The sequence below is a fragment of the Dermacentor albipictus genome, chromosome 6 (assembly GCF_038994185.2).
Source record: "Dermacentor albipictus isolate Rhodes 1998 colony chromosome 6, USDA_Dalb.pri_finalv2, whole genome shotgun sequence".
NCBI classification, from domain to species: Eukaryota; Metazoa; Arthropoda; class Arachnida; order Ixodida; family Ixodidae; genus Dermacentor; species Dermacentor albipictus.
In genome coordinates, this window is record NC_091826.1 from 101158209 (window position 1) to 101183902 (window position 25694).

At 46.9% G+C, this 25694-nt stretch overlaps 1 protein-coding gene across 2 annotated transcripts in view; it reads left to right on the plus strand.

Moving 5' to 3' along the window:
* The window catches only part of LOC135913672 (sodium- and chloride-dependent glycine transporter 2-like), a 151528-nt gene extending 130376 nt beyond the window's left edge, over positions 1-21152 (plus strand). For both annotated transcript variants that reach the window (XM_065446245.2, XM_065446246.2), the window contains exons 3-13: positions 3550-3681; positions 5177-5346; positions 6066-6118; positions 7191-7562; positions 8977-9104; positions 9763-9875; positions 10365-10493; positions 10900-10999; positions 11980-12080; positions 12649-12822; positions 15259-21152. In XM_065446245.2, coding sequence (XP_065302317.2) covers positions 3550-3681; positions 5177-5346; positions 6066-6118; positions 7191-7562; positions 8977-9104; positions 9763-9875; positions 10365-10493; positions 10900-10999; positions 11980-12080; positions 12649-12822; positions 15259-15468 — 1682 coding nt within the window. In that variant the 3' untranslated portion in view covers positions 15469-21152. The remainder of the gene's footprint in view (positions 1-3549; positions 3682-5176; positions 5347-6065; positions 6119-7190; positions 7563-8976; positions 9105-9762; positions 9876-10364; positions 10494-10899; positions 11000-11979; positions 12081-12648; positions 12823-15258) is intronic.
* Positions 21153-25694: the final 4542 nt, after the last annotated feature.

Here is a 25694-nt window from a genome sequence, read left to right on the forward strand (position 1 = left end):
GGGGGGGGGGGGTATCTTGGTTTTGGCAGCTTGTCTACTGCCGCCACCTTTAGGTGACAAAGGCAACAAAGAAGCTGACGATGCATCATTAATGTTACATTAGACTGAATATGCAGAAAATAACGTTCTTAGGGGCGAGAGAGAGCGTAAACGTTTATTTCAAATCAGCAAGATTTGAGTCCGGCGTCTTTTTAGTGGGTCTGGGCACCCGCCGCGGACGCGGTTCCGAGACCTTGTCTCGAAGCGGCTTCCTCGGCTCGCTGGACGGCCCAGAGTTGTGCTGTCAGGCCAGAGCTGAGCAGTGCGGTCATCCAGCGTGACTGGAGGCTGGCGGTGGAAGAGACGGAGGGGTCGGCACTGCCCGACTTCTTTGTTAGGTCCCGACACTCACATAACATGTGATTTAGTGTGGCAACTTCGCCACACGATGTGCATCTGTTTGTAGTGTACATGTCTGGATATATGGCGTGCATGAGTCTGGGGTTTCTGTAAGAGTCTGTCTGTAATTGTCTGAAGTGTACTGCTTGCGTCCTGTCTAACCTAGCGTGAGGGAATGGGTATATGCGTCTTTGTAATTGGTAGTGTGCCGTGATGTCGTGAAAACTGGTCATACGATCCTCCAATGCCCAGACGTTGGCAGTACCCCGCGGGGGCTCTTCCTCCGATGCTGCTCGGTGAGTCAGGCCTCGAGCAACGCCGTGAGCCGCTTCGTTGGGGCTGCTCATTCCAGTGTGTGCCGGGATCCATAGCAAATGCCTTCGGTTATCAACGTCGGCCTCTCCCTGGTGTATGGGATGTCGCTAGAGTATCTGATACGCCTCTTGCGAGATGCGCCCATTTGCAAAATTGCGAATTGCGTTTGCGAGTCGCAGATCACGTATGTAGCTTTGGTTTGTGTGAGGGCTAGTGCTATGGCCGCTTCCTCTGCCGCTTCGGCATGTGCCGTGTTCACGGTGACGCTCGTGAGGTGGTTACCTCGGTGGCTAGTAACTGCCGCCACGAAACTCTTCCTGTCTCGATAGCGGGCTGCGTCGGTGAAGACCGCCTCCTTGTCGTTAGAGTAACTTTTGTTCATTTGTTGTGCCCTGGCTTTACGCCTCCCCGTGTGGTGTTAGGGCTACATGTTGCGAGGCAATGGGGGTACGTATAGTTGCTCGCACATGGGTCTTGGAATGTCTACTTTGACGCCGTGTTGCGAGTGGTATGTGATGCCGAGATTTTCAAGTACGTGTCTGCCCGAGCGGGTCTTGGATAGGCGTTCAAGTTGGGACACTTGTTGCGCCTCCACGAGTTCTTCGAGCGTATTGTGTAGGCCTAGTTCTAAGAGCTTGGTGGTGCTAACTCCAGGCGCAAGTCCCAACGCACATTTGTACGCCTTGCGTATGAGTGCGTTGAGCTTGTTTTTTTTCCGCAACCGTCCAGTTGTGAAACGCTGCCGTGTACCTTATCTGAGAAATGACGAAGGCTTGTATGAGTTGGATGACGCTGCCTTCGCGCATGCCCGCGTGTTTGTTGGTGATGCGTCGAATGAGCTGCATTGCGCTGGTGGCCTTTGCCGTTATCTTGCGAAGTGCTTCGACATTGCCCCCCTTATGCTCTATCATCATTCCTAGTACCCGAATTTTCTCTACTATCGGGATGGGTAGGCCATTTGATGCCGTTAATTTGATCTTTTGCTTTTCCAGGGGGGTGTAGAAATTAGGTGGGCGCCCCTTTCTGACTGGTCTATTTAGCAGGAATTCGGATTTTTCGGCCGAGCAGGCGAGTCCCGTGCCCACGAGGTAGTTTTCTACGCACTGGATGGCCTGTTGTAAACGTTGCTCGATCGCTCCGTCGCTGCCCGTTGTCGTCCAGATCGTAATATCATCCGCGTAAAGCGTGTGATGCAGTCCTTCGATTTGAAAACAATTGGTCGGGCAACCCCAGCAGGACGAGGTTGAAGAGCATTGGCGAGATCACCGAGCCCTGCGGGGTGCCCGAGCTGCCGATGTTGATTTGCTCTGACTGTAGTTGCCCCACTCGCATGCGAGCGGTTCTTCCTGTGAGGAAGGCCCGGACGTAGTTGTACGTGCGCAAGCCGAGATTTAGCTTGTCTTTTTGTCGCAATATGGCATCGTGGCGAACGTTATCGAAGGCCCTCTTCAGGTCCAGCCCGAGGATGGCTCTCGTCGAACGCCCCGGATTCTCTATGATTTGGTGCTTTAGTTGCAGAAGGGCGTCTTGCGTGGAGAGATGTCTTCTGAACCGAATCATGGTGTGTGGGAATAATTCATTGACCTTAAGGACGAGAAAGCACGAAATAAACATCAGAGAACATACAAATGAGATCATCTCTAAGGTAGCTTTCTTCAATGGGAGACGCAAGCGGTCATGCATTAGTCCAAACTTGGTTATTTAGTAAGTTCGTGTTATCAACCGAATATAAAATGCTTATGACATAAGTGCATTGCCAGATAAAACGTAAGCGCCAAGAATGATGAACTGATGCTGCCCAGACACTGCAACATTGAAATTTACGTCTATATTCGCTGCTATACAAAATGCACTGCAGTGCACGTGTCTTGCAGTGAAGGCACATTCACGGGCAGAATAAATGGCGTAATTGTGATGATGGTAAGAGGCGGATCTTTTTTTTAAATCATTCTCTTTCTGGCAACAAATGACATTCCATGATTGCCATGGCGGCGGATCTGAAAGCAATGTGTTAAGTGAGATATTTAAAAAACGCCTGCACAGGCACAAACGACGAGCGGCGGTTATCTAATCCCCGCCTAATCATAACAAAACGGCATGTTATGGAAGCACTTACACACGCAATGGTAAACGACATAAAACGGCTTCAGGTCAGGCTCTAAGTGTAAAAGCAGTTAAGTTGAATTTGGTCCGCACTTATCTTAAGTTGCGTGCGATTAGCTTTAAATTTGGCCTTGCAAAGCTGAAAATTACGCTTTTCGTTTTGTATTCATCATTTTGCCTGTGCGTATGCTGTATTCTCTTCATTTCCATGCCGCCCTACTAGGGCATCTCCTCTCTATTCTTGTGATTGGCATTACTGATTAAATAAGTAAATAAATAAGATTCGCAGGTTTTCCGACACCGTGTCCACATCGAAACGGAAAGCAGAAAGTACATGGAAGCTCTTGAGAGTCCAGATAAGAAAGATGTTCCGCACGCGTGTCTGCAACGTGTTGTGCATACATTACGGTCCGTTATAGCCCGTGAGGAAACTTCGTGTCTTCTAGTTGCATTTCGAAGAAAGAGTGGTTTGCAGGACCTGCAGTGACACACCCCAGTGAGTTACAAAAAAAAATGCTCAAGTACCTCAACTGCCTTCCTTGATCGCGAGGTTAAAGCCTCCTGTAGCGACACTCCACCAAGACCGGATGATTTATTTAAGCTTTTGTGGCCCGCTTTATGTACAATCTATGGAAAATCGTCATCACTGCAATGACTTAGCTACGCGAAACTTTGAGTGTTTTTGACAGTTGTGTTGCATCGCTTCGACGACTTGTCGGCACGTCTTCCATGCTGTGTCGTCTCTGTTCGCAGGCGCCTTCCTCATCCCGTATCTCATCATGCTTGCGTTGGCCGGCAAGCCCATGTATTTCCTGGAACTCGCCTTCGGACAGTTCTCTGGTCGGAGTCCGCTCACAATCTGGGCCTGCGCGCCCATCTGCAAAGGTACGTCACCTGTGCCCCGGGCGCCCACGCTGTGCCCTGCGACATTTAAGGGTGACAGCTGCGAAAAAAATTCGCAGAGGGCTTAACGGGGTCTCAACGAGAGAGTTGCCGGTATGACAGTGCTCAATAAGAAATCTTAGATTGAGTTACAATTTATTCTCGCCTAAGCGTTAAACTTGGGAGTAGTTGTGAAAGGGATTCCTAGCAACGTGTCAATACATATGCATTACAGGTATCCAATTTGGAGCAAACTTCGAAGATAGAATTGTGGGGTTTAGAGAGAAAAGAAAGAGAAGGTGGGAATGTTAACAAGGAAAGCGTCTGGTCGGCTACCCTTTGCAGAGGGAGGGAATCAGGGGAAAAAAAGAAGAGGGAGAGGAAGGCGATGAACGTGCACACGTGCGCGTGCAGTACCACGTAGCCAAAGGCGCTCACGCAAGCCAGTCGTTAAAAAAACACGAATGTGAATTCAGTGCTTTCTGGGCCGAGGATCGGCCAGAACAGTGTTCCAGTAGCGTCTGCACGCTCAATGCTCGATCGGCTGTTCATCGTATCGCTTTAGATATTTATTCATTTGCGTATCGAATAGACGACAGTGCCACGATAAGGCGTGGATGTTATCATCGCCTCCGTGGATATGATTCCACTCGTTAGCCGAATGAAATACCGCGCATAGCAGTCGCACACACTTTTGCTGCAACTCGGACCTCCATACGAACTGCACCGCCACGGTGCATTCTCTTCTGTGTCGATTGCCGTGAGCAAAGGCCATTACGAGAGCTTGTTCAGCATAATTTGGAATCGCTGACAGTGTTGAATTGTGCGCCTTAACGGTCTAGAACAACGCATAGGCAAGGAAACGCGGCATGCAGAGGGGTACCGGTACAGAGTTTTTCCTGCATTCCGCAGCCGTGGAAACACGGCCACTGAGGCAGGGAGTCGGATTCGCGATCGACGGCAGAGCACCCTAACCGCTAAGCAATGGCCGCGAGTAAAGGAAAACAAAAAGAAAAAGAAAATAGCAAGCAAGAAACAGCAAAACAAGACAGCGCAAGCATTTAGAGCAAGATAGATGAGCATTAACGGCGGGGGGGGCGGGGGGGGAGGGGGTCCGATCCCCGCTACGACCGCTGCATTCCGGTGAAGGCAGAATGCAGGAACCATCGTGCACCGCGAATTGGGTGCGAGTCGAAGAACCTGAGGTGGCCAAAATTATTCCTTAATCTTTTAACCGCGAGAATTGACGCTCAGAAGGCGAGAGAAGGAACATCGTCAGGCGCCACCCGTCTTCAGCGGTGCCACAATTCTAGTAATTATTCAGGCACCAAACACAACGCGTTTTATTGAATCCGCAATCCCCCACTACGGCTCGCCCCGTTATCGGATCGTGTCTTCTTGTTTGTTTTGGCTCGTCGAACCCTAGAAATAAATTAAGGCAATTCATACTGCAGGTAACGAAGGTATGTACGTTGCTCCGTACCTCTCCTGTGCGCAGGTGTCGGCTTCGCCATGGTGTGCGTCTCCATGGTGGTGGCGGTGTACTACAACGTCATCATGGCCTACACCATCTACTACACTGCCTCCACGTTCCAGTCGCAGGTGCCGTGGGCTCGCTGCGACCCGCGGTGGGCCAACGACACTCCCTGCTTCGTGAGGTCGCAGAACGTGAGAACCTCGTCTGCTATTCGTTGTCTCCACCCGGCCGTCGCTGTTTCCTTATTTGACCTAAGAATACCGACTAGTCGTGCATGCGCTTACCGCGAGACCTGTTATTGGGGTCCGCCGAGACACGTACGCGGCGTCGCCGTAGGTATAGTACTTTTCTCGCAACGATCATCATTAAGTCGTTGGTCGAAAGGTAAGATACAGAGTACAACTGCGGAGGCCTCGGGAAGTTCTAAACGCGCAGCGGAGGTCAAAGGCTGAAGAAAAACGCCGTGTTAGCGTATCCTTCTGTCGAATCATGTTCTTCCGCGTTGTGCTCATTTCTTTCTAAAGTTAAGAGGTTTTGTGGAAGCTTTAGTTCTGGAGCTCTTATCTGAATAGATATATGTGAACTGAGAGATCGTCGAGAAACTGGAGGAACGTAACGGTTCCTTCTTTGTCTTTAGAAACTGTGGGAAGTAATACCTACACTGTACCCGCCAAACAGTAACGAAAGCATTACAAAACCTAGGGTGCAGAGGCCCGCATACGGATAATTGCACGTCTGCGGTGAAGAGACATTGACCAAGTGTCTCAATTATCCTCAAGCAGAACGGTAAACGAACTAACGTTAACTATAGGCGGAATTGGCACGAACGGTAGGGTAAAAGGAAATTCGGAAAGGTAAAAGGTTCGTTCATCTAAAAGACCTTTTCAATATTATCCAACTTTTTTTGCAGACTTCGGATGTTAACCTGAACGTGACAAAGCCTTCCAGCCAGGTCTACTGGGAGTAAGTACATTACCATACCACCGCATTTGCAACGAGAATATTATCGCATAACGAAATCCTCCGTGGCAGAATTAGGGTAGAGGAATGAGACGGCTGCGAGTGAGCAATTGAGCCAATGGGTGGCATAGCCGCACAGTGAGGTGTCAAGCACGCACAAATAAATGAGCTCGTAACCGTGCACGTGAACATGCAGGATTTGCGGGAACCATCTTGATCTAGCCTTTGCTGTTCCATTAAAGCCTTCAAAGTTTGCATGACCGACTTACGTAAACACAAAACAATGCCCATCAGCAAAACTGAGATTTCTTGCTCGAAGGGCATTTCTGGGCGGTTACTTTCACCGAGCTGTGTCCATCAGCAATAGATGTAGGGAAAGCATAGGGAAGGCGGGAGATCGAAGTTCAAGGCGATGATCAAAACGAGGCGAAGGTAAAGCTGGGAGCCAATGTTTCGACAAGTGGACTGGTCTTTTTCAAGGTGACATATGTTTTCCTCGGCACAGTACATATAGGCAGGGTTCTTCTAAAGGGGAGAGGGTGTAAGCCGGATGGGCTTGGCAACGACTGAGGGTATGTTAGCGGCGACTAATAAAATTAAAAAGAAAGGTGTGCTATTCAAACATTCCTCCAGCGATGTTGAATAGCACAGCTTTCTTTTTAATTCTACACTCTCGCCGCTAACACACCCCCAGCCGTTTCTTTGGCGACCCGCGTTCCCCTGTCCCCTTTAGAAGAACCCTACCTATATGTCCAGTGCGGAGGAAAGCATATGTCTCCTTGGAAAAGAGAGGCACACTTGTCTAAACGTTGGCTCCCGCTTTTACCTTGTTCTGGTTTTGCTGATACCAATAGATATAGTGATTCCTGATTGTAGCTCAGCATCGAAAGGTGCTAATTAGAGGAAGAGATGGACTATCCAACTTGTGCACCGAGTTAGAACACACGAAGCCATTAATCAAGGAATCAATGTGTAACGAAATTCACGTTTTTTTTTTTCATTCAGCCATTGAATAATCAGTTAAAATGTTCGTTTTTTTCCTTTCGCCTTGCCCCACGTTCTGCACATTCCACAGGCGTTACGTGCTGGAGATCAGCGACGGCCTCGAAGACCTGGGCGGCGTCAAGTGGGACCTGGCGCTGTGCCTGCTGCTCAGCTGGATCATCGTGGTCGCCTGCCTCGTGAAGGGCATCAAGACCTCGGGCAAGGTGGTCTACTTCGCGGCCACCTTTCCCTACGTGATCCTCATCACGCTCATGATAACCGGCCTCTGCCAACCGGGCGCCATCAACGGCGTGCTCTACTTCATCACTCCCTCCTTCGAACGGCTGCTGGACATTAAGGTGTGGCAGGCCGCAGCGGGACAGATGTTCTTCTCGCTCAGCCTGTCCATGGGTGGTCTCATCATGTACAGCAGCTACAACAAGTTCTCAAACAACGTGTTCAGGTGCGTCATCCAGCGGTCCGCTACCTGTTTGCACCTGCTCACAACCCGCCATTTTGTGAGACACTTGACGAACCAACCGTGCTGGTGAGCTTTTGACAGCGGTGCTGTCCCCGGGTAGTAGTTTTCCATGGGCGGTGCCACAGAAGTGCCGGCATTATTTCTCAATAAGTCGACAGACGCCTAAATTCTAAAGAGTGAGACAATTCAGTAGCGATTTAGCGGTAAATGCCAGAGAAATGCGTTAGCAATCCGTCACACCGCTTTGAGATCCCGGAGTGATGATTTAAACTGCGTTCACCACATTGCAAGGTATTGTTCAGGAGATCACTCGGCACATGGACTGCGTCTTCGAGAGGGAGCGAAATGCAAACGACGGCGGTCAGGAGCAAAGCACCCTAAGTTGGAATATATATATATATATATATATATATATATATATATATATATATATATATATATATATATATATATATATATATGCCCATACACGCGCTCTCTTAAGCTCCACTATCTACTCTGCCACGTGACCGGCTTCCCACACTTCACACTTGCACCGACATTTATTTCTACATTGAGACTTCTAATAGAAACGAATTAGGAAAAGAAAATTTAGCAGCATGTTACACTCCTGTAAACACGTGAAGACGAAAGCCTGCCTCACACGTGGTAGTGCATTAAGTTAGACAATCGGAGAGGTCAGACTTCTTGCAAAACATAACGAGCCGCAGTTTGAAGTGAACAAATGGCGCTGTAGGTCGGCCTCCTCAAGGACACATGTGAGCGCTTAATGCGCTATTTCGTTCTCTTTCATTCTGTTTTTCTATCTATCTATCTATCTATCTATCTATCTATCTATCTATCTATCTATCTATCTATCTATCTATCTATCTATCTATCTATCTATCTATCTATCTATCTATCTATCTATCTATCTATCTTTTATGTCGCTTTCTTTTTTTCTTACTTTCTTTGTTTCTTTCGCTTTCTCTTTTTTGTTCTTTCTTTCTTTGTTCGTTCTTTCTTTCCTTTGTTCTTCCTTTTCTTTATTTATATTCAGCCACTGCATTTTTTTTCTTGCTTGCCATCCATTCCTGATGACGGTATTTTTTGCTTCACTGAACTAGATGCCGCATTTTCTTGGGTATGAGCCATTGCAACGAGCCGCTTAAGGCTTTCCCCTTTAAGAGGGGCTATTGTAAAGCTTGGCTATTTGCTTTTATTGCAGGAACATCTAAACGTTTATTTCAGGCCATCATACTCTGGTTCCCTGCTCATAATGTGGAACTGACTGTTACTATATTCTCTATAGCTCCAGACTTTGCTTGCTGCACTCGAGCTAAACTACTGATAGGTATTTCAAGTCCATTTCACTGCACTGTTGATTAGCTCTAATTTCTTTGTCGATGCCTCGCAGGGATGCCATGATAGTCAGCGTGCTCGACACGTTCACCAGCATCATATCGGGAATGGTCATTTTCTCCGTCCTTGGAGCCATGGCCCACGACCTGGGGAACGTCGATGTGAAGGATGTCGCGCAGGGAGGTACGTCTCTGTCATACCATTTGCAGCAGACAGTCCGCAACGTTTCAATGCACAGTCTTTGGCAAAGTTACTGAATTCGTTGCGAGCGTTACCGGAGTGGTCCCGAATATCACGTACAGGAGACCCTGTGGAAACTACGACTGCATAAAGATTATAACAATTGAGAACAGCCATCTCCGACCTTTCAGTTTTCTGCATATTCCACATGACGTCTTTAGGACTCCATAGGTATCCGACATTGCCTTTATTCAATTTTCTTTGCTAAATCCTTAATCCTTAGTGCCTTTTAGTATACTTTGTATGGACCTTACGTACGGTTTTTTTATTACTGTACTAGCATCAGCATGTACTTCATGCGGGCCTTTATTTTGATTTACTATACTAAAACCTTAGCCACTGCTCGAACGTTCTGTGCACATTTAATGTAAGTTTTTATTTTAATTTACCGGAGAATCAATTTGTGTCGTCCCAGTCAAAAGTCGCCGATCTTCCTGCCCCACCCACAAGCGGTGCGCGCCTACGTGTGACAGCGAATCGTATTGCAAAGAAAGTACAGACAATAATGAAATAATCATTACTTGTAGCATCGAGTGCACAACAATTCTCACCTCAGAGCTCTGGCTCTGAATCGTGATGTGTCATCGCATACTTTTCACAGGTCCAGGCCTGGCGTTCGTTGCGTATCCAGAGGCACTGACGCGGTTACCGGTTCCACAACTGTGGTCCGTTCTGTTCTTCCTCATGCTATTCATACTCGGTCTCGACTCGGAGGTAAGCGGGAACATTTCGCACTGAAAAATTACCTAACCACGATAGATCAGTCACATGGCTCGGTTATTTGTCACTAAAAATAGACGTGTCAGGAGGTATGATACAAGAATAAATGTACCAACATTGTGCTCAATCTTGTCTCTATCTCGACACCTGAGTAACCGCTATCTCCTTTTTGTTCGTTAGCCCTCTAGACGAAGAGTTGGTTAATGTTGGTTGTTGCCTTTCCTGTGCGGCGTCGGTGACTTTAAACTTGGTGTTGTCCAGAGTTTGACGAAAACTCATCTGGCGAGGGTCATACATTGCCGAAATAAAACAACCACTCGCCTACGGTTGAAAGAAAATAAACTTGTGAGCAGGGAAAACGTAGCGGTTCCGAAACGTCAACATGAGTTTGTTTTCAACCTTACCTGAGTGCTTGTTTCATTTGGGTCAACCTTAAGTGTTTTGTTCGATCAGACACGATGGTGTGGTCTTTGTGTTGCACAGTTCGCCATCCTGGAGACATTCGTGACGAGCATTTGCGACCAGGCGCCGTTTCTGCGAAAGCGCAAGTGGGCATTCACCATCGTCATGGGCATCGTCTGCTTCCTACTTGGTCTCCCGATGGTCACTAGGGTGAGCGAGTCGTTTCTTTATTCTATACGTGCTGAACACTTCCGTCAATGACAATGTCCACAAACCCACATCATTAGCTTGTCTTGCACCAGAGACTGTACACTGCTTAATGCCTATATGCTGTGGATTTCGACGTGCAAGAAACGCGACATTTTCATCGAGATACGGTGTGGCATGAAATGCATAAGAGAATTGACGAGCTCTAGATTCATTTTTTTTGCATTATGGCGCATCCATGCCTCCGTATTCTTTTAGCAGAAACGACACTGTATTGTCGCGACGTTGAAGCGACGTTGGCACACATTTATCGGGACGTCAGCCCTAATCTTAAAGAGATCAACTGTCATGCTTACGCTCTCAAATGCGCTAGGGTATGCCCTTACATCGCTTTAATTTTTTTTCGCAGGGCGGCCAGTATATATTCGAGATCGTGGACAGGTTTGGAGGCAGCACGACGCTAACTTTCATCGGTCTTGTTGAAGTCATCTCACTCATTTACATATATGGTAAGTTATGCATGGGCCATTTTCTATACGTAGTTCTGGACAACTGCACATTAGGCCATGATTCACAGTGCTGTAGTGTTGGGCTGTTAAAGAAGAGTTCATTAACGCTCGGAGAACATGCCACAGTGGGCGTTTTTTTTTGCAATCGACGCACCTTAATGAAAAGAAAATTAAATATTGCGGGAACGATAGAAAAACAGTCTTTATCCCTCTAAAGAGTCTCTGTTAAATCCCTAAAACCAGTAGCGAAATTGCTACAGTTGCGATGCACCTTGGATGCACGGACAGGTGCCGCGATAGGCGAAGGACTGCTTTGACAATGTGTTTAACGGTTTTTTATCTGAATTGTTTCTGTGAGTACGCTGGCATGAGCTATCAGTCGAATTTGGCAGTGCTTGCGGGGTGCTCAAGGCTTCGCTCTAAGGTAACTGTTTTTTGTCCATGCCAAGCAACACAAAAGGTTATTGGAGTACAGCTGTTAGGAAACACATTTATATTGACCCTTGTCTCTCTGACAACAGTAGGGACTTATGTCCCATAAAGAATTATTCTTAGCAATCCGACAGATTATACTCGTGTTTTCATTCTTTTCCGGAAAATTAATTTCTAATGACTCACGGGACTGCGCTGTCAGGTGTGGCGCAGTCGAGCTTTAATTTTAATCGAAACGTGTGATCTGTAACGCGTCGTATTTTCCTCGGCAATAGTTTGCTTAAGCCGAACTCCAGCTAGCTACTCGGACAATGACATGGTATATTAGGCATAGTAATAAGGCATAATAAGATGGGCAGTATAAGGGCATTGTCATTATGCAGTTGTGACCAGTATTGAATGCTGTACGCAGTGTCTGGCGAACGACTCAATTCTTCGCGCTGCAGCAGACATTCAACATTTAGACAATTTGTACACGCAAAATACTTCCGCTTCTGAGTCTGCAATTCCTTTGAAGTTTACACACCCGGCATGCTGTTGTTTTGCAGGATATTCCAGGTTCTCGGATGACGTCTACTTTATGCTGAACAGGCGTCTGGGATGGTACTGGAAGGTGACGTGGACTGTCACTTCGCCACTTGTGCTCCTGGTAAGACGCAGTCGGTAATTGCGCGGAGACTACTGTTATATTTTACCACTAGAAGGTTAAACTGCCCACTGTCCCTTGTAATTTTACCCCACTAGCAGAATCTGTTGGCACGCAAAGTTGAAGGCGGTACTCTTGAGTCTCTTAGGAGAATATATGCTCGTTGGCTGTGCTTCGGTGACTGAGCGAATGTCCAGCGAAACTGTCGAGAGTAAGTTTCTTGCCAAAGTGGTGGGCAAGGCATCATCGTTCGCAGCTTACGAATGTTAGATTGGGGGACGGTTTACTATAGTCGAGTCTCGGCGTTTGTAGCGCTTGACGCCTAGCAAACTAGCGACAGTCAGCGGTGGCTTCGTACATGAAGCTTCGACTTGTGGAACTGCAAACATCACAAGGGGGATCGCAGGAGGTAGGACAGTTGCATTGATTAGCAGTGGGTAAATAGACCCAGGGTTCCTGTTGCGAAAAACAAACTTGTATTATGATCGGTAATCGCGGTTTGTCTTCGTCAGGGCAAGAAAAATGAAGAAATAAGAAGGATCGCACTGAACTTTGCTTCTTGATCTCGCAGATCATCTTCATCTTCTCGATGCTGGATCAAAACGAACCCGTAAAGTACGGCGACTACGAGTACCCGCCCTGGGCCATCGGCATTGGCTGGACCATCACGTTGTTCGTCATGTTGCAAATACCTTTCTGGGCCATCGTCGCCGTCTACAGGGCGCCTGGGAACACCCTGATGCAGGTACACTCAATGTCGGCTACCTCTATCTTCTGCATGGGGACACAATATTCACTCCTCTGCCTATGACCCAAACAATAACACGGCTTCCAAGATTGGTCGCGATGCCCGCGCGATGCTCTCGACCTTGAAGGCCATCTCTGAGCGACAAACCTTTAAATTAGGTAATTAGAGGAAAATCTGAGTCTCCAGTAGTTCAACTACCAGAAATGTTACAGAAGTATGTGCATGTCTCTGTTATATGGCAGATAGTAGTTGTCGAAGTAGCGTGCTCCACCTCTCATATGTTTTTTCTTTTGTCCCATTGTGTAGCGAGCTTGATATCACAGTGTTTACGCACAGTACTTAGGTCTTTTCCGCACACGAATAATCTAATGTATTGCGCAACTTCCGGCACCCGAATATGTCACGACAGCATTGCCCAGGCGTGCGTCAGAATCTAGGTGATTCTTTTTTATTAAATAATTTAAACAACAGTACAGACTGTCTGAGGATACACGGCTCCAGGCCAACATTTACCTTACTGGGCCGTGCCAGCCCCACAGTGTCACAATGCACAATCATTGTAAACACCTATTTTGTTTGCAGTGTTCTCAACTGTCGAACCATGATATAAATTTCAGGGTAAATGAGAGCAGCTGATGCCATAAAAATATGCCGCGAGAAAAAAAAAACTTGCTTCGGCAATGTTAGTATGGTCAGTTGTTCTAACTTGCTCATATGGTCATCGCAGTCATTTGAAGCCGGAAGAATGAAGCTTAGGCAAGCTAATGTTACAGTCCTGGACCGCCATGCTAGCAACGCGGGCAGAATCGCGTGCCAGCTTTCCTTCAACACTATGTAGTATTAGACTCTACGGCTACAGAGGCAAGTACGAAAGTTTCGGGTTAGGAAGGCATTAATGTACTTCAAAGTTAATAAATGCAAGTGTTTGTGTAGATACAGTAGCAAACAAAAATTCAAGAAAACACGCCATTCGTGATATCTGTAACGATGAAAGTCTCGAAGAAACCTCTGTCGCACGGGTCGGGCTAATTTCCTGCACAAATTACTAAAAAAAGAAAGCAAAAAAAGAACTCTGAAGGAAGGTGGCGTCGGAAAACTGAAAAAGTCGGAGATCGCTGATGGTTGCCATAGCAGCGCTACGCAAACCAATGCAGACAGCAAAGAAAGACATGCCATGCGCTTACTCTAGCGAATCATATTCCCAACGTGCGAACAGCTTAGAGACAAATAGAAAAAGAAAAACGACCCAAACCATCGAGAATGGATTGAAAAATTGTATCCCTCATTATGATGCACGCCATAGGGGTGTGTGTCTGGTGGCGGGGAGCTCTTTGCAACAATTTTGATCACCTGGAGTTCTTTACCGTCCATATAAACGTAAGTACACGAGCGTTCTCGCATTTCGGTCCACTCGAAATCCCGCCAAGGTAGGGAATCGAACCCACAACCACGTTCTTAGCAGCACCATGCCACAGCCGCTAAGCCACCGCGGCGGGTAAAGACGTTATATTGAAATATTAGGGTACTCTAAGAGAGAGAGAGAGAGGAAGCGAGGAAAGGAAAGCAAGGGAGGCCAACGCGACCAGCGTCCGGTTTGCTGCATTATGTTGGGCGAAAGGGAAAGGGAGAATAGAAAGAGGAAAAGAGAGGCGAGAGTGAACACTCTCCATGTGCGCACTGCACCCTGTGTGGTGATGCGCCGTGACACCAAAGTCCCATAGCTGGTGATGGTCGTTGAGGTCATGTGGCACGATCCAGGGACAGTGGTCCTTATGCGAACAGGAGGCTGCAGGTGAGCCATGGGCCTTACTCGGGACCTGGAAGCACTGGATTAAGAGCATCCAACACGTGCCGTGCACTTCGAGCTGGCAGTGTGTGCAGCTTGCTGAATAATATCCGAAAGGGTGTTCACGAGGCCCCGTAGCATCGCAACCACGTGCCGGTCTCCTACGCGTGATTTTTTTTTTCCGGAGTCGGGGCTGTGGATTCTAGCGCGGTGCGCGGAGGCTTGCCGTTATTTGGAACGGCATATTTTTTTAAACAACGCGACACAGGATCGAGAGGCCCAGTCTATACAGCGCCGTCCTGCGCCTGGGGGGGGGCAGGTGGGCCATCGCTCCGTCATGTGTTCGCTTTTTTTGTCCTGTGTCGCGCTGTTCAAGAAAAAAAAGAATACAAAAAAGGAAAAAGAAAACCTGCCGTTTGACAAGATGCACCAACCAGCCTAAACCAACATGGTGCATGTCAGTATGTTTAGCTAGGGATTTCGAGCATCGCGGGACCATCGCTCAACGAAAAATAATAACGATAGTCAAAGATCTTAGGACAGTACTGCTTTGAATTTGTCATCTCTCGATTCCTCGCTACCCTCCCGCTCTTTCCAAAAAACAAGTAAACACGCTTTTCATTCACCTCCTTTGTTTGGCGGCGCAGAAAATGCGCCACGCCTGCCGACCGTCCAAGCACTGGGGCCCGTCCGACGTGTCTCTCAAGGAGCAGTGGAAGGCCGCAACGGGACAGGCGGGACAGGCGCATCCGGCCGTCAAGGTGGAGCTCAAGAAGTTCTCCCAGGCCGACGCCTGCTACACCGTCAACGGCGTCGAGAACAAGGCGTACGTCGTCACGGAACGGGACGCTCGCTGACCGCACGTTTAGGGGGCAGCCAGCGCAGCGCCTGTCGTGACGCCTGTGGCCTGACCGCCTTGCCTCTCCGGGTGATACGCCGACGTCCAGAGTGTGTGCGTGTTCGCGCCGCGTGGGAGTGTGAGTGTGTGAGTGCGTACTTGCGTGTGTGCTGTGGGACTCGAAGGCGACAGCAATCAGTGGAACTAGCTGCCCCACAACAGACCATCTATCTCGTCGTGTCATTGATGCCATAAGTGCCTCGTGTGTGTACAGTTCTGTTCTCTTTCTGTACGTGATTCGTGTGCCAGAGCTTTGTGTTGCTACGTGGCTACGTGGTCACGTGGCTCTTTAACCGGTTAAGAACAAGGGCTGTGCAAGCAGTCTTCCGGCGGCCGGGTCCGCAGTTCAGCGTTCGCAGATCAGCTGTGAGCCCCAATTGAATGTGCTGAATTAACTAGTGCAATTATTGGCCGAGAGAGAAAACCCGTGTGGCAGGCAACCAGCGCAGGAGGGGCACTGACCGCAGGAACACGAAAAGAAACGCAGACAGAGTGCTTTCTCTATCATTGTTATCGTTAGCGCCATTTACGCACTACTTTGCAGCCCTGAATTCGCTACCCCAACTCAATTCTTCATGACCAATATCACGAGAACTGTCAGCGAGTAGCTCTGCGTAGCGCGGAGCAGTCTCGACCGCCACACTTGACACATGGGGAAGTTATGCGCAAGTTTGGTTATGGCGGTTGTGCCGTAAAAAAGCTGCGCAAAAAATCGCGATAAACACGAACTTAGCAATGACACGTGCCGGAAGCGTGTGAGTGCAACAAAATGCACGTTCCTTGTAAACAAGCAAAGCACCAGAGCGAGCACATCTTCATGGGAAATCGTGAGAGTTACAGATACCACTGTGTGTATTCTTCGGTTGTGGGCGTTCCGCACTTCATTATGTGTGCGTCGAAGTGCTTTGAAATATGTGAGCGGTGAATGTGCAAGAACGCCTGGGTTCTATTTCATTTGTCAACTTTCTCCTGCTCTAGTTCAACCGTGTAGACTCGAGAAGTAAGCTGCTATTCCTGCGCTCGTACCTGGCCCCAGTGAAGTGGAAAACTCGAGGAGTTTCGAAAAAGTCCCTTCGAGATCGCGATGTTGGCGATGGGATGTTTCAACATGTGGCGTTTCCGAGGGGCCCAGAGAAGTCTTATTTTTAGGCTTCGTACCAAAAGAAAACATGGTATTGGCGTCACAGCATCCTTTATTTTCTGCGTTGCGACGGACATCAACTTGAAGCAGGACAGCAGTCTCAATTAAACGTTAACTTCACTTTCATGCGTCGGGTGTACTAAACAGAACGATGCAAGATATTGGACATTCTAGGCACATTTAGTTCCATGTTTGAACCACTTTTCACTGCAGATTACGTGGTATAAGGCAAGCCATTCTCGGTTACGACTTACGCAATGGAGGAAACATTTGTTGTGGGCAGAAGACTGTAGTCTACACTGTACACGTTGTTCCTCTGTTACCTACTTTCGCAGTAAGCGCTTAAGAGAGGAAAAGTGGACAACACGAACGCCGTATTCGTGTTCTCCGAACGCCGTGTTCGCGTTGTCCACTTCTCTTGTGTCCTGTCTGCACGCCTTACCTTTTTGCATAATGATAAAGGCGAAGCATGAGCGGAATGTGTCCTGGCGGCACCTATAGGATGTCATGCTTGCTAGTGTTCGCAGTTGAAAGAAGTACGGGAAGCCAATACGTGAGCGCTGTCAACTGACATATGCAAATTGTGGCTCATGGGTGTCCGCACAGTTACAATTGTCGCGCAGCTGAATTCGCCAAAGCTTTTCACTCGCTTGTAATTGGCCGCCGCCCTCCGCTAATAATATGAGCGATATCACAATTGGCTCGTACCAGCTCTTGTGATTAGCTGCGGCCTAAGAAAAATATTGAAAATACGGCCGGTGGGCGATCTCGTTGCTCGCCCGAGTGGCGCAATGTTTTCAGTGAACCCGTATTCGTAGAAAACGCGGAACTTTCAACACGTTCTCATCCGTGGAAATTTCCGAAACTGCTTCCGTTACGAAGACGCAAAAAAAAAGAAAGCGAGGCGTAGTTGCAGGTGCCCTAGTGATAGTTCACTTGTGCAACAAATGTTGTTTGATTTCATAAAGCTCTAAAATATTCGAGACTCCCGGAATCTGCGTTTTCTACGTCTGCGTAAGTAATGGAGATTCCTATTAAGCAGCAGGAGCAATGCCACACTGCAGCAGAACGACTTGAGCTGATGTTTCCTGCTTCATGTGTGATAATTGAGGCGGATATTGGTAACGAAGATGTGACCTAGAAAAAGATGACGAAATTGGGCTACAGTTTTCTTTTGCGCTTTCAGAGAAAAATTATGTTGCAATGGCGGATACGGATCGCAGGGTCAGCGCCACGTTGATCTGTCTGGAGTCTCTCACGGTTCGAGCGCTTAGAGTCATGCGTGCTGAGCGCCTGCATGTTTTGCTCTTCATTGCTTTCACTGTCCACACTTTAATGACTGCATGACTGCGGTCAACTTACAATGGCTGCGTGAACTCTTTTTCCTCAGTGTTTTCGCTCATCACGTGATCGGCGTCTTACCTTTTTGATTGGACCTCAAGTGCATGCAACCTTCACTGACTCCTTTCTATAGCTCAGGGTTTTTGGTAGTCATTGATTCGGCGCATAGAGGGATTCGCGAAGCTTGAGCATCATGGCTGGCAGCTTTTCCTTTTTTTTACGTACTGGGGATTTTCGCCACTTCGTTTAGTGCAAGAGCGCACATGTCTACATCACCGGTGGATTGCACATTTGGCTGACTTTAGGTCAACGTGAATACACCATTACAAGCACTTTAGAAAATATAAACTGCTAGGAATGTGCGAATCTTACTAGTTGTGTACAGGGATCGACTAAAGGATCTAAAGAACATCAATTCAATTGCGCAATTTTGTATGCATATTCGTTTTCATATACATAAGATTACGGGCCTGTACAAACGGGATTATGACGAATTATTGCATCCCGCCTTTGATGCAAAAATGTCCATGCAGGTGATGCATCTGATGCTTCAGGTGTTTGTTTTACGACAACCAAAAACATGTCACGAATTTTTATTTTTCGCTGACATGCGAGTTGCCTGTTTAAGACTAGCGAATGGCGTCACCTGCATCGCAGGCAATAAAAGCGAGTCGTACTTTTCCTTTGCAATTTCAAAATTCATATATTTTCTGCATTATTATGCAAACAAGTATGCTATACACGATTAGATATTCATATTATTTTTTTCCACTCTCGCATACGCGCATTCGCTTTAATTCGAAATTTTTCTTAATTCGAACACCTCTAGTAGCGATCTAGGGAGCATGAAGTTAAGGTTGCGTGCATTTGAGATTGTGCATTGGATGACTGGCCAGCTGAAGGTCACTACTAGTGATTAAGCAATGCAGTTAATTCATTTTTTCACCCTCCATGGTTCAAATGTAAACACATTTCGGTTTTGTTTTGTGCGTGTGGTGTCTTGAAGTGCCTGAAAGCATTGATGAGAAAGGACAGTACCTTTCCATCATATTGAAGTAGTACTTCTTTTTGCATAACTTACACAAGAAGAGCTCGCGAAAACGTTACAAACATAAAAAGTAGTTATCGCACGTGTGTAACGGTAAAAAGTAAGTCACTCTTGATCACGTGAGCGTAACGCTGAAACAGGGTCAGGTCATTACAAACACCATGGGGTTGTTGTTGTACATACCAATAAAAAAGAGACACCAAAAAGAAATAATAGATCAGAAGAACCTGGTAAGATTGTCTTTCGGTGCTTTTGTACCATTCTCGGTAGTTAAAACATATTTCAATATTACAGTTAAAACTGGATCTAACGAAACCCGATTTTACGAAGTTCCCAATGGAACGAAAAAATTTCCATTCTCACGTACCCATAGGGTTCGTAGGTACCCATAGGCAGGTACCCATAGGGTTCGATGTTGTCATCAACCCGAATTACCTACACCAACTTGTCTGAACTGGATTTAACGAAGTCTTTCCAGAAATAAGGGAGCAAAAAAAAAAAGCGGTGATTCCTTTCTAATGATAGCTCTAGAGCTATCACGCTAAATCATCTAGGCGCCATGGTCATGGGCCTAGCTTTAGTCTGACGAGGCTGTAGGCCACACACATGCGCGGAACAGCGGACTCCACACAGTCTCGGTATGGGCGGCGGTGGTTGCTTTCGCTATTTCAGGGTTTATGCGACAGATGGCTGGATACGGGGCAAATACGATGCCGCGGTAGCTTTTTCGTGTCACTAAGTTACAATTTTAGATTCCGAAAGACCGCAAAATTCCTTTCCCGATTTTACGAACTTCCCTGTTTAACAATATAATTCGAGCACGGTCATCACTTCGTTAAACCGAGTTTCAACTGTATTTCAATAAGGTAGGCCGAAGTTCGCTTTTTGAATTTCCTGCAGAATCCATGACGCCGATGACGTCACTGCAGGCATAGCAGGCTTTGACGTGCTATGGCACAATTCGGCCATTTTCGCGCAGAATAAAGGAAATTCCCCATAACACGCCATGTTTAGTTTTTACGCACATTCGAATACGGTGCAGGGTTCTCGCAAACATTTTCAACACACAACGAGCGGCGAGCAGACTGCACCATAATTTATGACGTCAGGCGTTGCTGGTGTGGAAATTGAACGCTAGCATCACCTCTCGCCTTCCTCTTCGAGATCCCTTCTGGATTTATTAAGCCTTCTCTTATGGTGGCTTCATTTATGTGGCATTGCAGAAAATGAATGTACCAATTGAGCTTAATTTATTATTTCATACTGGCGTCTCTTTGGTACACAATTTACCAGCTCTCGTACACTATGCTTTGAAACATAGCGACGTAAGTTAGAACATTTAATGTTGCTGTCTGTGTTAGATAAGAGTACTTGAATTCAACACTCTGATACTTAGGTAAGTGTGATTTCGTGAACAATCTTTGAATGCGGCTTGTGAGAGTTTGCTAAACAAAAGCCACAATGGTCGCAGTCCAAGCTTCATTCGAATCCAGGAATGCTTGCTCAACGCTCTTAGTGTTCTTAATGTTCTCAGTGTGCAATCATCGTCGGTTGATAACCCGTTGACTTGTATATCTTTTCTCGCGTTTGCACTACATAATCGAGATGGCGAAGTCCTCAGTGCAGAATGTATACTTCACGTAATAGTGCTGCTTGCGCTTAATGTTTAAGAGTGAAGCTTGGACTGTCGCCATTCCCTTAAGAGACCACGTAACTCAAGTTCACCTGTGATATCTTGTACAGAAGTATCGGCAGACAGGCGCATACGTTCGACTGTGCGAAAATGTCCTCTTTTGTAGTGACGCAGACATGTATTGATATTTTTTTATATGATTAAATCCTAGAAACTTGCTATAGACAGAACAATAGTTGAATCCAAACGATGTTATTTGAAGCCGAGTTTTGTTTATCTGTGGGATCACATATATTCGCCATTCTGCACCAAGCAACGTAGTGGTAGTGAATCAACTTGTGACGTATGCAATGGTTGCACATGTACTTATGCGGAGATTGACATCAATGTTTACGGGTGGCGTTTTATTGTGTGGCCCCAATGTGCACACTTGCGTCTATTGCAAGGAAGAAATAAAGAAAAAAAATATGTCGAAACTAAGCTGGTGGTCCGACGTGGTGCGTGTTGTCTTGCTATTGCTTGAAAGTTTCACATGGTAAGTGTAAGCAGGCTTCTTTCCTTCATATTATTGTGTGGCAGTACCATTTCTTTTAGAATTCTCAAATAGTGATCAGTCTCATATCAAGCCAACAACACACTCAGACAATACCGGGATCCTCAGTAGCTATACTTCTCCTGTCACAATTAATAAACAGCATATACATACGTAATTGTGTGTGTGTGAACAAAGTTTTTGCTGACCAGGCATTATATTGCAGCGCCTCAAAATTTGTGCGGCAATGGGCAATATGATCAATAAGCGGGTATTTAGCAATTGAATTAGGTGAGTGACTCAAGCAGGCATTTTTTTTATAAGCGCAGAAACCGTCACGCAGCATTTAAAGCCCATCTAGTTGCTAGAAACTGAGTGGTAGCAGTTTCGAAACATGCGCTCTAGACATGTGCTGCGAAACGCCATCACCGTAGCACTTAAGGTGTTTTTGCAGTTTATACGTTGTAGAGAACACACTCAAAGACATGGGATTGAAATGCTCGGCAGCCAAATCAGAACTCTTAGTCATTAAACATTGCAGAAAAGGTCGGAAACCAAGAGGTTACATTCCGGAAGATGAGCCAAGAGTGTGCTTATACACTCATGAAGGATCCGCAATCAGGCTAGTTGAAAAAATCAAGGTTCTTGGGTATCACATAGACGGAAACAATGCTAACTATAGAACAATACAACATATCTCGAATAAAACAGATGAAGTCATTAGGTTACTAAGGAGATTTACCAATAGACACAGAGGCCTAGGAGAAGACAGCGCTTTGAGGCAAATACATGCCTTTGCTCTCTGTCACTTCACTTATGTGGCTGGATTATTCAAATTGAAGCAGGCAGAACTTAATAAACTTAATGTGATGCTCAGGAAGCTCGTTAAAGTAGCCCTAGGGAAAACCAGTAACGCTGCAAACGAAAAACTCATGAGTCTAGGGGTGCACAATACAATGGAAGAAATTGCGGAGGCCCAACAGCTAGCGCAACACGAAAGATTGACAAAGTCACAAGCTGGCAGGAACATATTACAGGCAATAGGTGCAGAACTGAATACATCAAGGAGCCCAATAGAGGCTGAAGTAGAATTAAGGACTGAAGTTAGGAGCAAGATCAGAACCAACCCTCTCCCCAGAAACATGCATCCAGAATATAATGTCGAAAGGAGAAAGGCAAGAGCTAAAGCACTCTTGAAGGAAATAGAGCAGCAGAACCAACTGGCAGCTATAGTTGATGCTGTCTGGGTGAAAGGTAAGGAAGCCTATACGGCCATTGTATCAATTTATCAAGGGAAAGTGCAAGACGCTCTCACTATTTTTACCAAAGAGCCCACGGTGGCGGAACAAGCGGCAATTGCTCTAGCCATCAGGAGTAATAAGTGGGCCTCCATTTACAGTGATTCGAAATCCACTGTAAAGTGTTTTGATAAAGGCTACGTACCTGGAGTTGCAGCTAAACTTTTTGAAAACATTGTGATTATGACAACTGAAATCCGATGGTTTCCTGCGCATATGGGGAAAGTGCACGAGACTCGGATAAACCTCAATGAGGTTGCTCATGACTTGGCACGAGGACTTGCTAACCGTGACAGTCACAACCGAGCCGTTCACCATCAAGCCAGGGAATCTAGAGATCATTTAATAACATACAATGATGTTACCAAACATTACTATTTAGGACGCAGACAATTCCCATTGCCACATTCAAAACTGAACAGGGCGCAGGCAGTCTCACTGCACTTATTGCAAACGGGCACATATCCCACACCGTACACCATTAATAAAATATATCCAGAGAGGGAGATTAAGATGGACTGAAATGATTGTAATGGCATCATTGGAATCAGACATATGCTGGCGGGGTGTCCCGCGACTCACCCCAACCTCGTTGAAGAATGGACACAGTGGGAGAAAAGGATTCAAAGCCCATTGTTTCAGGACCAACTAAGGGCAGTCCAGAGGGCCCATGATGTCCCTGAAAGGCTTGGCCTGACAGTGCCAACGTGGGCCTTGGCTTGAGAAGTCGAGCCTCCGGACCTCATTACAATAAAAGTTTTCACACACACACACACCGCGGTAAATGTTCCCAGAACAAACAAACTAAAGTTACAAGCGCGCTCGGCATGCGCAGCACATTCACAGCGTAAGCTGCAGCAGCTGCTCCAACGGAGCTCCATTTTCGGTACCGCACACAGCAGGGTCTTCGCGGCGAAGTCTCGTCACGTCGTTTTCACGAGAGCGATCTAAACGGTCCGCCCGGCATCGTCGGCGAGCTGCGGCGTCTCGTGCTCTCTGCATAGCTATTTTCTGAGCCCGATGCTGCCTAGTTACAGCTGCGCGCGCGGCTCTACGAAGGGCCTCTTCACGTTCGTACCTTTCGAGGAGTCGCCATAACGTGTACCGCAGAATAAGCACAGGTGTCGAGACTGCGCGGCGCACGTGTCACATCACTTGGCACTATACGATGCTGTTATTGATGATAATTATTTATTGGCATTCCCTTTCATATGAGGTGGTGACAGTCACCTAGCCTGCTTGAGTTAATCAGGCCCAGCTACGTGCAACTGTGGCGTACAACTGCTATATGTCGGGACACCTGGTGGAATACAGCGCACCTGCAATGCAAAGTTTGCACGTATTCAGGCTACGCGGCGCGCATGTCTCGTCGCTTGATTAGGGATTAAGATGGCTATACCGACAACAACGGGAAGTCAATGCTAGACTATTGTGAGCAACATAACCTTCTTATCGTGAACATAGGGCCTAAGCGTGAAGGACAGATCACGTGGGAGGTGGGAAACCGGAAATCGACCATTGATTATGGTCTGATGACAGAAGGAATTCATGATAAGCTGAGAGAAATGGTCATTGATGAGGAAGGGTATAGCAGCATAGGGAGTGACCATAAACGCATCATTTTAAAAATGGGATATGTAGTTGAGAAAGAGAGCAAGGAGCGCAAAATGGCCAGTCCAAATCTGAAGGCTGAACAAATAGCAAATATAGTCACTACAGTTGAGGAAGAAATTGGCAAATGGCCAAGTAAAGAGTGGGAATATGGTGAGCTTCTATATGTAATAACGACAGAAATACGGAAACAGAAACAACATGTTCGTTGGAAAGGAACAAAGCAACCGAAAAGCTGGTGGAACAGGGAGATACGAGAAGCGATCGCAGAACGACAGAAAGCATATCGAGAGCACAGGCAGGCAAAGAAGGCGCAGTTGCCGCAGGATGAAGTAACCAGTAAATGGGAAATATACCAGGAGAAAAAGTCTATGGTTCAAATAGTGGTGCAAGCAAAATTTAAAGGTTAAAGTGATCGTTGGTTGTCAGAAATACGTGAGAAAACGAAGGCCGCACCTAGAATATTTTGGAACCACATAAAATTATTAGGCTCGAAGTCAACAACAATACGACATATCCTAGACGAAGATGAAAACAGACTGGAAGGAGAAGCGGCAATAAATTACATCCGAAAAATAACAGCCGAATCTTTCCAAGGCAACGACGAGGTTGTATTTGACGAAGAAAAGAGCATGAAAGAGACCCAAGTGGAAAAGGAGCTCGTGCTGGCAAATTTCAACTGGAAGTAAACGGAAGAGCAAATTCCTAAGCGCACAGCCACAAGGCTAGACGACGTTCCCGTTAGGCTGATGAAAAGTAAGCTGAAAGATTTTCCAGAAAAAAAATGAGTGAAGAGCAGTACGCCGTGGTTTTCAACCCTCTCAATTCGAATATCGCATCGGAATTGAGTGAAAGAAAGCGCAAACATATTTTATTTCGACGAAAAGTGCAGCAGCAGACACGCCCAGCTCGCGCGCCTCGTTTCCGCCTGTGATTGGTCGGGCGCCTCGTGACGTCAACAATGGTTCGGCTTGCAGACGACGAGTGAACGCGACAGCCATCGCCTCGCTTGCAGCGCTGTCGCTGTCGCGTGCAAGATCACTTGTAAGGGGTTTATACTTGTACATACTACACGTACGTACATACTTGTACATACTACATGTACGAGCCGATTGCGAAGAGCCGGCCTCTCCAAGAAGCAAGAAATGCTGGTGCAAGCACTGCTTTCCACGCGAACGAAGGCGAAGTGTTAGTATCTCCTTGTATAGGAAATGTTCTTTGGCGAGTATGCTTTTTGCTAAGCTGCATTCAGCGTTCTAGTGAGCACGTTTCCAGGCAAACAACTGTAGTGTTTTATTCCCGCATGCCTCCTCGTAGAACTTAAGCGGTGATGCGATCTTCAGCATTTGTGCGCTGCCCCGAAGCTGTCGGCAATCTACACAGACGGTTTCAACGCGGGAAAAGTTTACCGGCTGTTGTAGCACGTGTGGCATAGAACCTTCATTAGCGCGCCATCCGCACGCTACTCGTAACCGGCGAATTCCGTCGGCTACGTGAGATGGTCGGTTTCTTATGTGTGCGAGAGAAGGGGGAGTGCAGCGTCTTGGCGTGAGCAGGCTTTCCAACACATGCAAACTTTAC